The 13,352-nt window shown below is 46.3% G+C and overlaps 1 protein-coding gene across 1 annotated transcript in view; it reads left to right on the forward strand.

Annotated features, from left to right (window-relative positions):
* AFF2 (ALF transcription elongation factor 2) overlaps positions 1-13,352 on the forward strand; it is a 316,910-nt gene that overhangs the window by 123,342 nt on the left and 180,216 nt on the right. Inside the window, exon 5 of the mRNA XM_055338134.1 lies at positions 10,801-10,845. Coding sequence (XP_055194109.1) covers positions 10,801-10,845 — 45 coding nt within the window. The remainder of the gene's footprint in view (positions 1-10,800; positions 10,846-13,352) is intronic.

A 13,352-nucleotide genomic window follows, 5' to 3' on the forward strand; every position in this document is an offset into this window, starting at 1 on the left:
TCTTTAATTAGATCTTGCATTTGAGTTTGGTCTCTACACCATTGGAGATGTAGAATTAATTAATGAGATTTATAAATCTAATGGAAGTGAGTTATTCTTAGCTATCGTTTCATTTTAGCGCACAGTGAAACCACGTGTAAGTGGGTGCAGATCTAAGAGATTTCAGAAGTATAGGGAAAAAATGTGAACTTCCCTGAATATATTTAGCAGTGTCATTTGGCATTAATAGATAAAAGTGTTTTAATTAGAGTTATAAATAATAGGGGAGCTGGTGAAGATTCAGTCCCCATGTGTGCTGCTGGTTCTTTGGGATCATCACTGTCTGAGAAGAGCAACTGTAACTTTTTCTGTGGAACGCGGTGTCATCCGCTGGCAATTAAGACAATCCTAAATGCAGGGTTTAGAGAGCCAAGAAGGCACCAAGTTCATTAGAGGTTAGTCTGAAAGTGGAGCCACTCTCTATCAAGTGTATGCTGTTGTCACATCTTTATTGAGGGCATGTATGGGTACAACTCATAGAGCCTGTTCTGCTTATGTGACTCTAAGGAGAATTTAGCTAGATAAAAATCCAACTGAAATCTGGGTTTCTTGTTTTACAGTAGACATTTATATCATTAGCTGCGTATTCAGAAGACCAGAGTGCTTTCTCTTGGGTGAGGGATTGTGAATGTCAAGGAAAGACCTTCATTTTCTGCAAGTTTTTCAAACAATATGATCCAAAGATAGATTAAAAGGTTCTTTTATAAATGGGGTTACAGCACTTAATTGAAGCACTTAATTGACCCCATAAGATGCCCGTAGCACTATCTTCAGGAGCTACCAGAAAAACAGAAGTCCTTGTGTCTTTATACAACCATAAATGCTTTTGAGGAACGTGTCCATCCAAGGTGTATTATAAAAGAAAATCATCTTTTGAAACCTCTTTCGTGTTGAGGCACCTGGGTGGCTTAGTGGTTGAGCGTCTGCCTTTGGCTCAGGGCGTGATCCTGAGGTCCTGGGGTTGAGTCCCATGTTGGGCTCCCCACAGAGAGCCTGCTTCTCCTTCTGCCTGTGCCTCTGCCTCTCTCTGTGTGTCTCTCATGAATAAATAAATAAAATCTTTAAAAAATAAATAAATAAAATCTTTCATGCTAATGAGCACATGATAAGTGTTTGTGTAAAGGCAAAATATTTGAATAATTTAATGCAACTCCTCTTGAAACAATCTGGCAACTTCTTTTCCGTGCTGTATAGGAATGCTCTGTCTCAGGAGGCTGTGGGTTAATCGGGTTCTCTGCTTCCCTAGAGACCAAGTTGAATTCATTTAGCCCCAGAGAGGAGATCCTCCAGCTCTGTGGCCGTATTTGGCCCTGGGCTTATTTTCATCTGGCCTTCTGCGTAATATTATGGGCTTCGCCACTGTGGGGTCCCAGAAAATCATTACTCCTGCTCCTGGGCTCTCTGCTTGTTTCATACAGAGTGAAGCCTCTCACGGATTAGAGCAGTTGGAGAACTGTGAACTGTAGGTAATTAGCTAATCAGTGCTGGAAAGGGCAATACTAATAGTGGGGAGCAGAGTGTCACCTCCTTCTAAATCACTGGAGCTACTTGGCCTCCAGCTCTTCCTCTTTCCCCCTGCCTCCCCCTTCCTTTCTCTCCCAACTCAGGGTATGCACAGCATCTCCTGTGTTTCTCAGGTAGCTCGCTAGTGCTCTCTCTTCTCTCTCCCTCTCTCTGTCTCTCCCTTCAACATCACCTGAGAGTTCTGTTAGGCATCCCTAGCAAATCCATGGTTCTGTTCTCCAAGACAACTATTTCCCGCCTTTCCTTTCTCTTCACATTTCCAATAACTACCCCCCATCCTTAGCTGATGACCTTGCCGCGTACTGCATGGAGCAGAATAGATACAATCAGACAAGTGCCGCCGCATCTTCTCATCTTTAATTGCTCTAACCCAACCGCTTCTGTCTATAGACACTCTGCCTTCCCTCCCTGTTACAATGGAAGGAGCATCCAGAGTGTCCATGCTCCTGTTTCAGGCCGTCTTCTCCAATTGTGTCCCGATGCGCTCTCTCCTCCTCAAGGACTTTGCTTTTACAACCATCCACTTTCTCTTTTGCAACACTTTTCCCCTCTCTCCACCCACCAGTTTATAAAATGCCTTAATATCATCTCTCTTAAAAAAAAAAGTAAAAACCTTGACCTGGCCCACATCACCACTTCCTCTCTCCCCATTTTTCTGCTCCCTTTCACGGGAGGAATCGATCATTTGCTCTCTCCTTCCATCCTCCCACTCCCTCCTCAACACACTCCAGTCAGCTTTGCGCTCACAGCTAGCCTCACAGCGTGCCACTGAAACAGCTCTGACCAAGGTCGCCCATGACCTAGACCTTGCCAAACTCAGCCTCCAAGTCCTCATCCTTGTCTTACTTAATGGCCATTTTCTCTTTAAAGCACTTTCCTCTCCAGGCTTCTAGGACACCGTGCTACCTGATTTTCCTCCTGCCCCTTCCCCCACCCCAGCCCCTCCTAAGAATTCATGTTGGGCTTTGGAATACATGGCACATGATAGATCATATGCTATACTGTAGAGAATGTGGACTCCTAGCAAAAGAGACTGCAAATGGTCTTTCCTAAATGGTCTTCAGGTTCATCTTCAGGATGACTAAGGTGTGAAACCAGTTTCACAGGTAAGGCCCACAGGATGTGTGTGCTGTGTGTTCTGCGTGACTTGTTACATGAGGGTTGCTTTCTTAATTATGTTTCTGTTGATTGGTCCAAAAACGAGTCTGCCTCTCTGGTGCATTTAAAAACCATCTGCAGGGAAAGAGAACATGTATCTGGCTGGGATTTGACAGTTTGCATCAGTGGTCCATGGAGAAAATAATCCATGGGTAGGAGATAGAGAATTGACTGTCCAGAAGTCTACTGCTACGTAGAATAAAATATAAGTAATGTAACAGAATCAAATAGAAGGTGTGTCAAATTACAAAATGCAGAAGATACCCCAGAGATCATCTCACCTGGCAACCTGTCCAAGACAAAGGTTATTCTGTGGCAAAATGGGAACTGTGAGAATGGTGGTATGTATGTTTGATGTTGGTCTAAGTTTGCTGTCTTATGTTTTGAAGAACCTGTCATGTATTTGGAGATTGTACCCTTCCTACCTTTTGGATATTGTTTTTGGAATGACCTTTCATGGCAAACTAAACAGTTGGTTATCTTATGTAGATCTCTGATTGTTTTTGTAACATCATGTGAGACACAAAACATTAGGAACTTGTAGCATGTTCCCCTGCCTTTCTTGTAGAGGCTGGAGAGCAATGAAGTGAATTGTCCCAAACCACACAGCTAATTAGTGCTGGAAAACCTGGACACGAAACTGTTTCCTGTCGGTATGTTTTCCTTTCCCTCCTTTATCAGATCATAGTTAGCTGAAAGCGAGATGGCTGCCTGGCAATGGTTTGGTTGCCATATATCATGAGAATTTGCTGTGATCGTGGGGTGTTAGGAGTATACGAACACTCTAAAACCTCTAGTGTTTATTCTTTAAATGACAAAATTCAAAAGTGAACTTGCTTCTTGGAACATCTCGATACGTGTCCATCGTGCATGTTGGCCTCATTAACAGCAGCTATTGATAGAGTTCAGAAGTTGCCTGATGTCACTCCAGTCTCTGTATCTGTTGCTTTCCAGTACCCTCTTTTACTAGAAGATTATCGGCCTGCCCACAATCCTGCTGTTAACATTAATGGTTAATGGCAGTGTGGCAAGTAGGGATTTACTGGGATAAGATTCTTATTTTAAATGGTTCTTGGTTCTAGAAATCTCAAAGTGGAGAGACCACAGCCAGAGGGTCTGTGGGTTATAGGGCAAGAGCAAGGCTAAGATCCCAGGCAGGAAAGGGCAAGCAAGGTGGGCCAGAGACTGGGAGGCTGGCAACGAGGAGGAGAATACACTTTATGTGTGAGCAACACAATTAAGGAATCTAAGCGCAAAACCTCGAGAATGTGTACTCAGGGGGTCTGACCCTGGGGCTCCTGCACAGTGGACGGTGTGTAGCCTAGGTGTGACTGTGGATAGCGACACAGTGGCAGTGGCCAGAATGACCTCGTTGCCCTGCCCAGGTGACCAGAGAACTTCCAGATAGCCTCTAGGTTTCTTAGGGCGATCTTTCTAGATGTGTACCTTATTTTTCTTTAAGACCATAATCCCGCTCCCCATTTATAGCTCACTCTTCTATAGAAGCTAGTTATTACACCAAATAAATGAACAGTGAGCTAATGGCTATTCAGAGCCCACTGAATTAAGTACTCTTCACTTGAAATTCCATCTGCCATTAGGTACTCTCAGCTGATGATGGGCCTTTCTGCATATGCATTTTGCCCTTGCCCATGCCTAATGTAATCAGAGAAGAGATGTCCTCATAATGAAGCACGTCGCCCACTCTTCCCCCCTCCCACCCCCACAACTCCCCCCGCCCCGTCTCTCTGTTGTCCTACCCCCCTCATGTTCCATCTTCAGCATCATTTGTCATCTTCAGAGAGAGCCACCAGATGGAGCAGCAGCCCAAGACTCCTTATACATTGGGCCCCTCAAAGGCTTTAACAATTAGTGACATGCATGTGATGTCATGGGGGCCAATTTACAAGGAGACCCGACTGTCTCCTTGGTGATTCCAAGTGTCAAGACACCTGGCTTTGAGGCAACTTGCAATAGAAGTTGGGAAGGGGGCTTATGATGTACATCTCAGCCACATAACGGTCCTACAAGTGTATTTTTTTATTCCCCTCCTGTAGTTAGGTAGACACAGACTTGGAGAAGTTCAAGGATCTTGCCCCAGTTCACAGAGCAAATTAAATATCGAAGCTGAGATTAGAATCCGAGTCGGTCCAGCTTCAAAGACCGTATTCTTTCTGCTACCCCTTGATGCCCCCCAAAAATAGAGTAAATTATCTCATTTATTTGTTCAAATAAATAAAATGTAATCATGCCTCGTCCTATTTAGTTTAATGCCATATAAGATTCTAGACAGAGGGTCATTTTTTGGTACTTGACCCATAGTGGTAAGTACATTAAATTCCTTTGTGTTTCCTCTTTTTCTTCGAGGGAATGGTGGCTATTAGCTTGCTTTACATGGGCTGTTTTGACCATGTGACTGTCTTAACTATTGGTCAAAAGGCATGTTTGAAAGTAAAATTCAACTCTTTGGACAGCTAGGAGATTGGCTAGATTAAAAAGATTATGCTGAGTGAAATAAGTCAATTGGAGAAGAGCAAACATTATATGGTCTCATTCATTTGGGGAATATAAATAATAGTGAAAGGGAATAGAAGGGAAGGGAGAAGAAATGGGTAGGAAATATCAGAAAGGGAGACAGAACATGAAGACTCCTAACTCTGGGAAACGAACTAGGGGTGGTGGAAGGGGAGGAGGGCGGGGGTAAGGGTGAATGGGTGACGGGCACTGAGGGGAGGCACTTGACGGGATGAGCAGCACTGGGTGTTATTCTGTGTGTTGGCAAATTGAACACTAATAAAAAATAAATTCATTATTAAAAATAAATAAATAAATAAATAAATAAATAAATAAATAAATAAATAAATAAAAAGAAATCAGAAGATGAGCTGGTTGGCTGTACCCGTGTAACCATCGTGAAACCTTTTTTTGTTTTGATTAAAGTTATATTACCTGAGGACTTTCGTCTGCAGCTTATGTAATATTAACTGTTCCTGTTTAATCAGAGACTCATGAATACCAACTAGAATAGGGACAGGTTAAGGTGAGGCAGGAAGCCAGGGGCTGATGGATCCTAATGTGAACTGGGTTTATAGTTTTCCAAATTAGAGAACCCGAGACTCCCCGGATGGGGTGCAGAGATCAAGGGATCCCCGGGCACATGCAAATCAGAGCTTCAGAGGCTTGTTGCCTCTTGTTTTTACAAATGACCAACCATGGGGATTAAACATTTTAAAAAGATGGCAAACTCATTTGGTAGTGCAATATCACAACCTGACTTTTCATTCTATTAGTGATGCCGTGTCGGGGGAGCTCTGTGCCCCAGAAATCAGTCGTGGGGATAAATGTGGCAGTTTCTTAATGAAAATACAAACGGAATTAGTCCGGAAGCACCATGGGGTGTCAGTCATGCATATTGTTTGGCTGGGCGTTTAGGGTGGTATGTGGCGTTAGCCATGTGTCACTCAGTCACTTGTATTTGTTAGGGGAATCCAAGCATTCGCCGGCGATTAAGCTTGTGATTTTTGAGTTTTACTTTGCGAAGTCTGTGTCAAGGTGGAATATTCCTAGAACAGTGGGCTTTGATTGCCAGATACTGTGGGACAACCTTAGGGTGCTTTTAGGGAACAAAAAAAAGAATGACCCTTCTGTCACGACAGTCCCTTAATAGTAGCGTACTGGGAGGTATGCACTGAGCTCCCCCTCCCCGGGTTACGGTGTGATGATCATTATTCTTTGAATGTTTTACATCCATCTCCGTGTTGTCTGTTAGTGCTAGCTGCTGCTTATGTCTCTCAATGCCCCAATCAGGGTATTTCTGATATCTTGTATTACCCTAATCGCCAAGAAGTATGCTCCAAACTGATTAATTCCAGGATGATTAAACCATCCTCTGCAATTCGTTTATTGTTGCTGCAGTTAATTGAATATTTGATGCTTTAAAGATACCCTCGTTATTTCCTGAGATATGTATTTATCAGCGGACAGACGATCGGTGGATGGTCTCTCTGTGGCTACATGCAGTGGCAGCCTGCACGGTCACGTGCAGTGGGGGAAGGCACTTGTGAGGGCTCCCCGTCAACTCCCCACCTGCCTGCTGGGCACCTGCCGTCCCTGGCCCTGGGAGGACCACATCCGTGCCTGGCCTGAGACAGGGTCGTGTGGGGCCGGGCGGGAGAGCTCAGCCTCCCCTGTGCGGGCGTGCAGCCTGCTCTCTGCTCTGGGAGGAGGGGGCGGAGAGGGGGGCATGCAAAGGACGCCGCCGCTCTGAGTGGCTAACTTGTGCTTTGTGGACTATCTGAGTGCTCAGGAGTGGATTGAAAGGGAGGAGAAGGTGGCTCGGGGATTAAGCGGCAGCTTGGCAACTCGGCGGGCAGTAGTTCTAATCCCAGTGTCACCACTAGTTCTGTAGTCTCCTTTCCCACCTGTCCGAGTGACTCCTCCAGAAGTACTGCGAGAGGGGTGTGCGTGCGTGTGCGTGTGTGCAAGCTCGTGAGACAGAAGTGGGGGGGGGTGAGAGTGCCACTGGGCAACATCCCGGGGCTGAGCCCCAGCCTCAGTGCAGCTGCTTTAAGTGTGCAGAGTGACCCCCGCGCGCAGCTCCGCAGGGGGCTGAGACTCAAGTGGCCTCAGGTGGCCCCACCACTTCCCGGCCATGTCAGATCCTTGGCTCCTCACTCCCATGTGGAGTGAGGACGACAGTGGGGACCTCGGCGGCTGGGAGCTTCTGTCGGACATGGCTCTGTCCGTGAACCCGGTAGGTACCCTCTCCCCGCCACTTTGTCAGCCCTCCCGTTCCCTATTGTCTGTGTCCCGTGTCAATGTTTGTCTCCCCAGTTTGCGTGGAGTCTTGAAGCCAGGAATTATGTTGTCTTCAGCGTCCTCAAGCCCTCCTCCCCTTGGCACCATCCTGAGCACAGTGTGAGCTCAATCAGGATTTGTTGTCTAAAGAAATAAATGGGGAGGACTGATGAATAGGCGGTCGGGCGCTGAATACGATCCTATTACCCTTGTCACGACTACCTTACAATGTATGTCCCAGTGGGTCTCTAATTGTTTGTTTTTGCTGTCCCATCCAGACATTTAACTCCGAGAGAAAGAGGCCAAGTCTCCTAGCTGTTTGTGTCACCAGCCCCCACCACACCATCCCTAACACTAGTCTAGGCGCAGAGGAGATGCTTGCTGGTTAATTCAGAAGCACTCGCAGAAGGGAAAGCTCTTGCTGCTCAAATGTAGTTGTCTTGAGGGGAAAACAGCTGTGGGGCAGGCTAGACCAGTTGCAGGACTAGTGACTCCATGCCAATACTGGATTCCAGTATTTTCTTAAAAAAGAAAAAACAATCTGAACAGTCGGCACGGACGCATACTTCTTTGACTGTCCTCGTCCGTAGAGCCCTTCCCCATCCTGATTGCTCCTGACCCCAAGAAGTCATTATTAGATTTCCTGCAAAGCCCCCGAGTCAACAACTCTTTCTATTTTGACAGCGGTTACCCCAGAAGGAAATGGATATTTATAATAGCAGGTGTAGGAATGGTATTTGCAGTTGGTGAGAGTGAGTCAGGTTTTTCCTTGAAAAGATGGGAACACTCGACTCTAATAAAGCAGTGAGGAGAACAATGGGACAAGGGGTAATAACCTAGATCATCGTGTGGGCTTTGCGGGGTGCGGAGCACATGCACATCACTTATTTCATTTGCTGCTCACAGACCACCGGTGAGATTTGAAAGGAGCAGGTATTATTATGATGGCGATTTTATTTTATTCTACTTGGTTTTACAGTTGGGGAAACTGGAACTCAGAGAGGTAAAGTTTCGAAGTCCTGTTCCCGAGTGGTAGGGCCAGAACTCCCACCCACCTCCTTATAGACGCATAGGCAAGCGTTCTTGCTGTGTCTGCATATTGCGGATATGTTTTTCTCTGTGGTTTAAAAATTAACATTACGTTTTTGTGTGGAAGGAAAAAAAAAGAGCAAAGACCTTTTTATGAAAGTGGCGCATACATTTTGAGGCCAGACAGCCCACATGGATGGAATGCAACAACGATATTGAAATGTTATTCTGCTATAATCATCTTGGCCTTTGTCCCGGGTTATTTGTTGGAAGTTCAAAGGCTGTCTTGGAAAATACAGTTGTTGGAGCATTGAGCAATGGAATGAGATTTTATCTGCTGTTAAGACTAACCAGTTGAGTTCTGTAATCCTGTAGTATGTTAGACCAGCACCTCCCAGAGTGTGTTCTGCAAATGGGAGTTCCATATGGAATGGTGGTAATTGTTGATTGGGAAACAAAAATCACAAAAACTAAAAACCCAGGAATTCATTGGTCAAGAAAGTTGGGGATGTGTTGCACTGAACAGTTAGATCCATGGCTCAGAGCCTTTAATTCATGTGGTGGATTTCCATGGTGGGGGGTGGATCACAGTATTTCCCACAGTTACTTGGACGGGGAATCCTTCATTTGGCGATTCCTCCTATCCACCTTCCTCTTGAGTCTACAAACTGCATGAGGGAGGAAGCTGTGTGTCCTTTGGCTTTTCACTGTATCTGTGCCTAGCATAAGGCAAGAGGCACGGTGGGCCCTGGCCCTCAGAAAATTTGTTGAATGAGTGAATGACCTGTGCCAGGCCAAACTACCCGTGATTCCCACTTTTTCAGCCTCTTTCTACTGTTCTTTCTACCCGGTACTGGAATATTATTGTGCCAGGAAGAGTAACTGTATAAGCCATCATCCAAACTGCGACATTTTTGAGGGAGAAAGGTGACACCGTCAATAATTACTTCAGGGTAACAGGTGTAACCTGGAACCATATGGGATAACCCACGGCCCCTTTGTTATTGGTGACTCTTTCTCAGCCTGCCTCTGCCACTAGGGATTTTATGCTCCTGAAGCAAAGACCTTTAAACAAAGGTTTAAATTAATGCCTGTACAGTAGTGACTTTAATGCTAAATTAAGATTTGCTGATGGTTGTAGCATGTCCTTTTTCGGTTTGAGGGGAACTGGGGCTATGTTCTGTTTTCCACTTCCCCCAAATAGAGTTATGTCCTTACCTCAGCCTATCAGGGTAAGTAGGGGTTCATCACCCAATTGCCCTTGCAAGAGGTCTGGGACATAGAACCTCTGGCAGTGCTGTCTTTACAGGACTGACCTTTCGCCCTCCGAGGCAGTGAATTAAAGAGACCAAATGTTCTCCTTGCCACAACTAGAGAGAAGCGGAAGTGGAAAATTGCAGTCCTGGAGAGGGTGAAGGTGTGAAGGAGAGAGGGATGTTTGGGGGATGCCTGTAACTCACACAGGTGGTGTCACGCCTGCAGACCTTTCTCTGAGTCCCTCCCAGTTGCTGCTTTAGAGCTGGTGTCTCACTTTGGTGTTCAGCTTCTGGCTTTCACTGATTACAGAGTCCCTGGAGGATAGAGCCATGTGCCAGACCAGCAGTAAGTCCTCAGTACATTTCTACAAGTTGCTTGAATTTCGATTGATTAGGAAGATGTCACGCTAAGAGAGATGGCTCATGGGATTCACTTTGTATGTTTGAGCCAAGTCACATGTGCAATTTACCCATGAGTTTGAGCCTTGGTTTTTTGGATATGAATTGTAGGCATCTGGCTAGACTCCTCTAAATTTAAAAAAACAAAACAAAACAAAACAAAACTTAGTCCAATCATAGATATCCTTCTAGGCCTTGTCTTTTAAAAATCTGTGATGATGAATAATACATTAAACTCTGTCAGAGGGTCAAATGAGCCTTAAAGTTAGGGAAGTGAAGCTCCTTCTTTGGATGAATGAGCCAAGTAAAGCCTGCGTGATGGGGGAGGACAGCCCTAGCCTCCTACAGAAAATTGGTGATGGAATGAGTCACCCTCTTTCTGCACCTTACCCTGTGGTCTTACTGCTTCATTAAAGCAAAACAAAATTGGCCGCTAGCAGACACTTTCTACTTTGTACTTAACAGGAGAAAACCCTGCATTGATAGCTCTCATTCTTTTCCTTATTACCGTTTTTCCTGCTGCGTAAAATACTATGCAACAAGCTTCTCTGAGAACAACTAGATGGTGCTTAGTTTTTGTTTGTTTATTTTCTTTTAGGTAAGCCTTCCCAGTGATCCAAGCTGTGTTGAAGAAATCTTGCGGGTGAGTTTAAACCTTTATTTCTGTGCCTTTTAATAATGAAGCAATCTATCTGCTTAAGCTGTTTAAAGTAATTACTGTGCTGTTTCTGGGAGTATCCTGATGGGGAATCCTCACGCGTCACCTCAAGCCCCTGGTGCTCACACCTCCCGGCTCATTTCTCACCTGTCCTCTCCACATCCCCGGCCAAGCTAGTCTTGTCATCTCACCAGGCTTCTGTTTCATTCTTGTGACTTTCTGGATCTTTCTTCTGAGATTCCCCACCTTCCCCAGGAAACTCTCCTGATTCCAGCAGCCTACCCTAAATCTTGGGCTTTCTGCTCTCTGGGATCTGAGCCTCAACCCCCCTGCTGCCTCCCTCACCAGCTTGGGTGGGAACGTGGTTGTGGGGACTGTGGCCCCTGGTGCGGGGGCCAGATGTGGGACGGTGGGGGCGGGTGGTGAGGAGGAGAGACTTGAGAGAGAAGGCAAGTTGTAGGAACTGCTACTGATGGGAGGGAATGTGTGCCTAAGAATGGCTCGGAGGCAGCCCAGAGCTGCAAAAGATGTCAGTGACAACTCCCAAAGTAGACACTTAAGCGAAGGGAAGAACCAGAGCCCAGCTGGGAAAATGGGTCTCCTGTGTCTGGCTGTTAGTGTCATAAGGCGAGGTGACATGGTATATGAAGAACAGGAGTCCCAGGGCCTGCCCTGCTGTTTGTCACTCTGTGATTTGGACGGAGAACTCCCATCGTTCTGAATCTCCATTCCTTGTCCGTGAAACAGGATAATAATACCTGTCCTAATTCCCTTAGAAGCTGCCAAGCGCTATAGATGCTCATTATTATGATAAATGATGATCAGTGTGGCCATGAGAAAAGCACGCAGGCTTGCCGCCCAGGAAAGAAAACAATTTGTGTGCCATTGAAAAGTCTGCACCCCCCTCCCTCCACCTACCGAAGTGAGGAACTCACCGTCCCTGCCTGCGACACCCTGTGGTGCCTGCCTTCGCTCATGGCAGCCCAGGGTTCCTGGGGACCCTGTGACAGTGCAGCCCAAGGAATAATAAAGAGGACAAAGCTGTTTATTGTCAAGTTGACCTGAGCACCGATTTCACCTGTTGGGGATATCCGTGCCTCCTTTTCAGCCCACGAGCATTGTTACTGGCTATGAAAGAGATGAGTCCCATTACCCTGATCAGAGATGAGACTCTATGAATTGGCGATATGCTGGCTACTTAAAAAAAGAAAGATTCATATATTTGAGAGAGCATGCACACAAGACAGAAGAGGGGCAGCAAGAGAGGAAGAGAGAGAGAGAGAATCTCAAGCAGACTCCCTGCCGAGCGCGGAGCCCAAGGCAGGGCTTGATTTCATGACCCTGAGATCATCACCTGAGCCAAAACCAGGAGTCGGACGCCAAATCAACTGAGCCCCCCCCCAGGTGCCCCTATACCGGCAACTTTTGTGAGAGCCCAGGAACCCCTCTGCCATCTCTCCTGGGGCCCAAGGGTCGGGGTGGAGGGTGGGGGGCTGTTGAGAGCTCCATCGGCATGCAGCACCTTGGGACCGCAGCCACCTGCTCCTTGCATTGGGCGGAGGTGGGTCAAATAAAGCAGAGACAGCCAATCCTTGCTAGCATGTTGGCTGCCTTGCTCAGAGAAAGGTTACGTGGCAACGTTTTCCTCTCTTCCAAGTGAAGTCAGCACGCTTTTCTTAATTCCCAAAGGAATGTCAGACCCATTTCAAAATCACCACCTAATTGGTCACAACTGGAGTCTCTTCTTAAGAACAGCCTGGCCCTGCTGCCTGTGTGGCTTGCACGCTGCCTGAGAGAGGGGAGCCAGGGGAACACCTGGCAGAGGCTGGCGGCCCCAGTCCGCTGGAGGAGCCACTTAGAGAAACAACAGAATGTCACTTAAACATGGAAAGAAAAGAAGCAGGTTGCCTTAATAAGCTCGTAAAAGATAGCACCCTTTGAGGAAGTAACAAAAGTCCTTCTGTTCTTGAAAGAGAATCTAGGGAAACGTATTTTTTTTTTGAAGGGCTATAGATTGTATAGAATTCTGTTTTTTTTTTTTCTCAACAGTCCCATTAATGAGTGGGCTTTCCTTTATTGAAGAATACCATGTTTCATTTCCCATGCCTAGAATAAAAATAAGAATCCTGAAGCCAATGTCCTAAATTTTGTGAGGGATTCTTAAATCTGTAAAGCCCACATTGTATAGCACAACAGGCTTGTGTTCCTGCTCGTTTGAGGGCTGTGGAGCTGGGCGGATGGCGCCACGGTGCTCTGTGTTGCCCTGCTCCCCATCTGCCTCCTTCTGGGGTCAGGGGGTACCTCTTCTCTTCACCTCTCTCTGACCCCTTCTGTGCTTTTCAGACCGGCAAGTTCATGTTCTCCGTGGCTGAGGTGTAGGTGTGTAGAGGAAGGAGCTCAAGCCCGGGGGTGGGACGAGCTGTGTTCACCACTCTCTAGCTGTGCAGCTTTTTGATCTATTCATGTAGCAAAGAAGGGGTAATAACTCGCCC

Source organism: Nyctereutes procyonoides, unplaced genomic scaffold, assembly GCF_905146905.1.
Source record: "Nyctereutes procyonoides isolate TBG_1078 unplaced genomic scaffold, NYPRO_anot_genome, whole genome shotgun sequence".
Classification (NCBI taxonomy): Eukaryota; Metazoa; Chordata; class Mammalia; order Carnivora; family Canidae; genus Nyctereutes; species Nyctereutes procyonoides.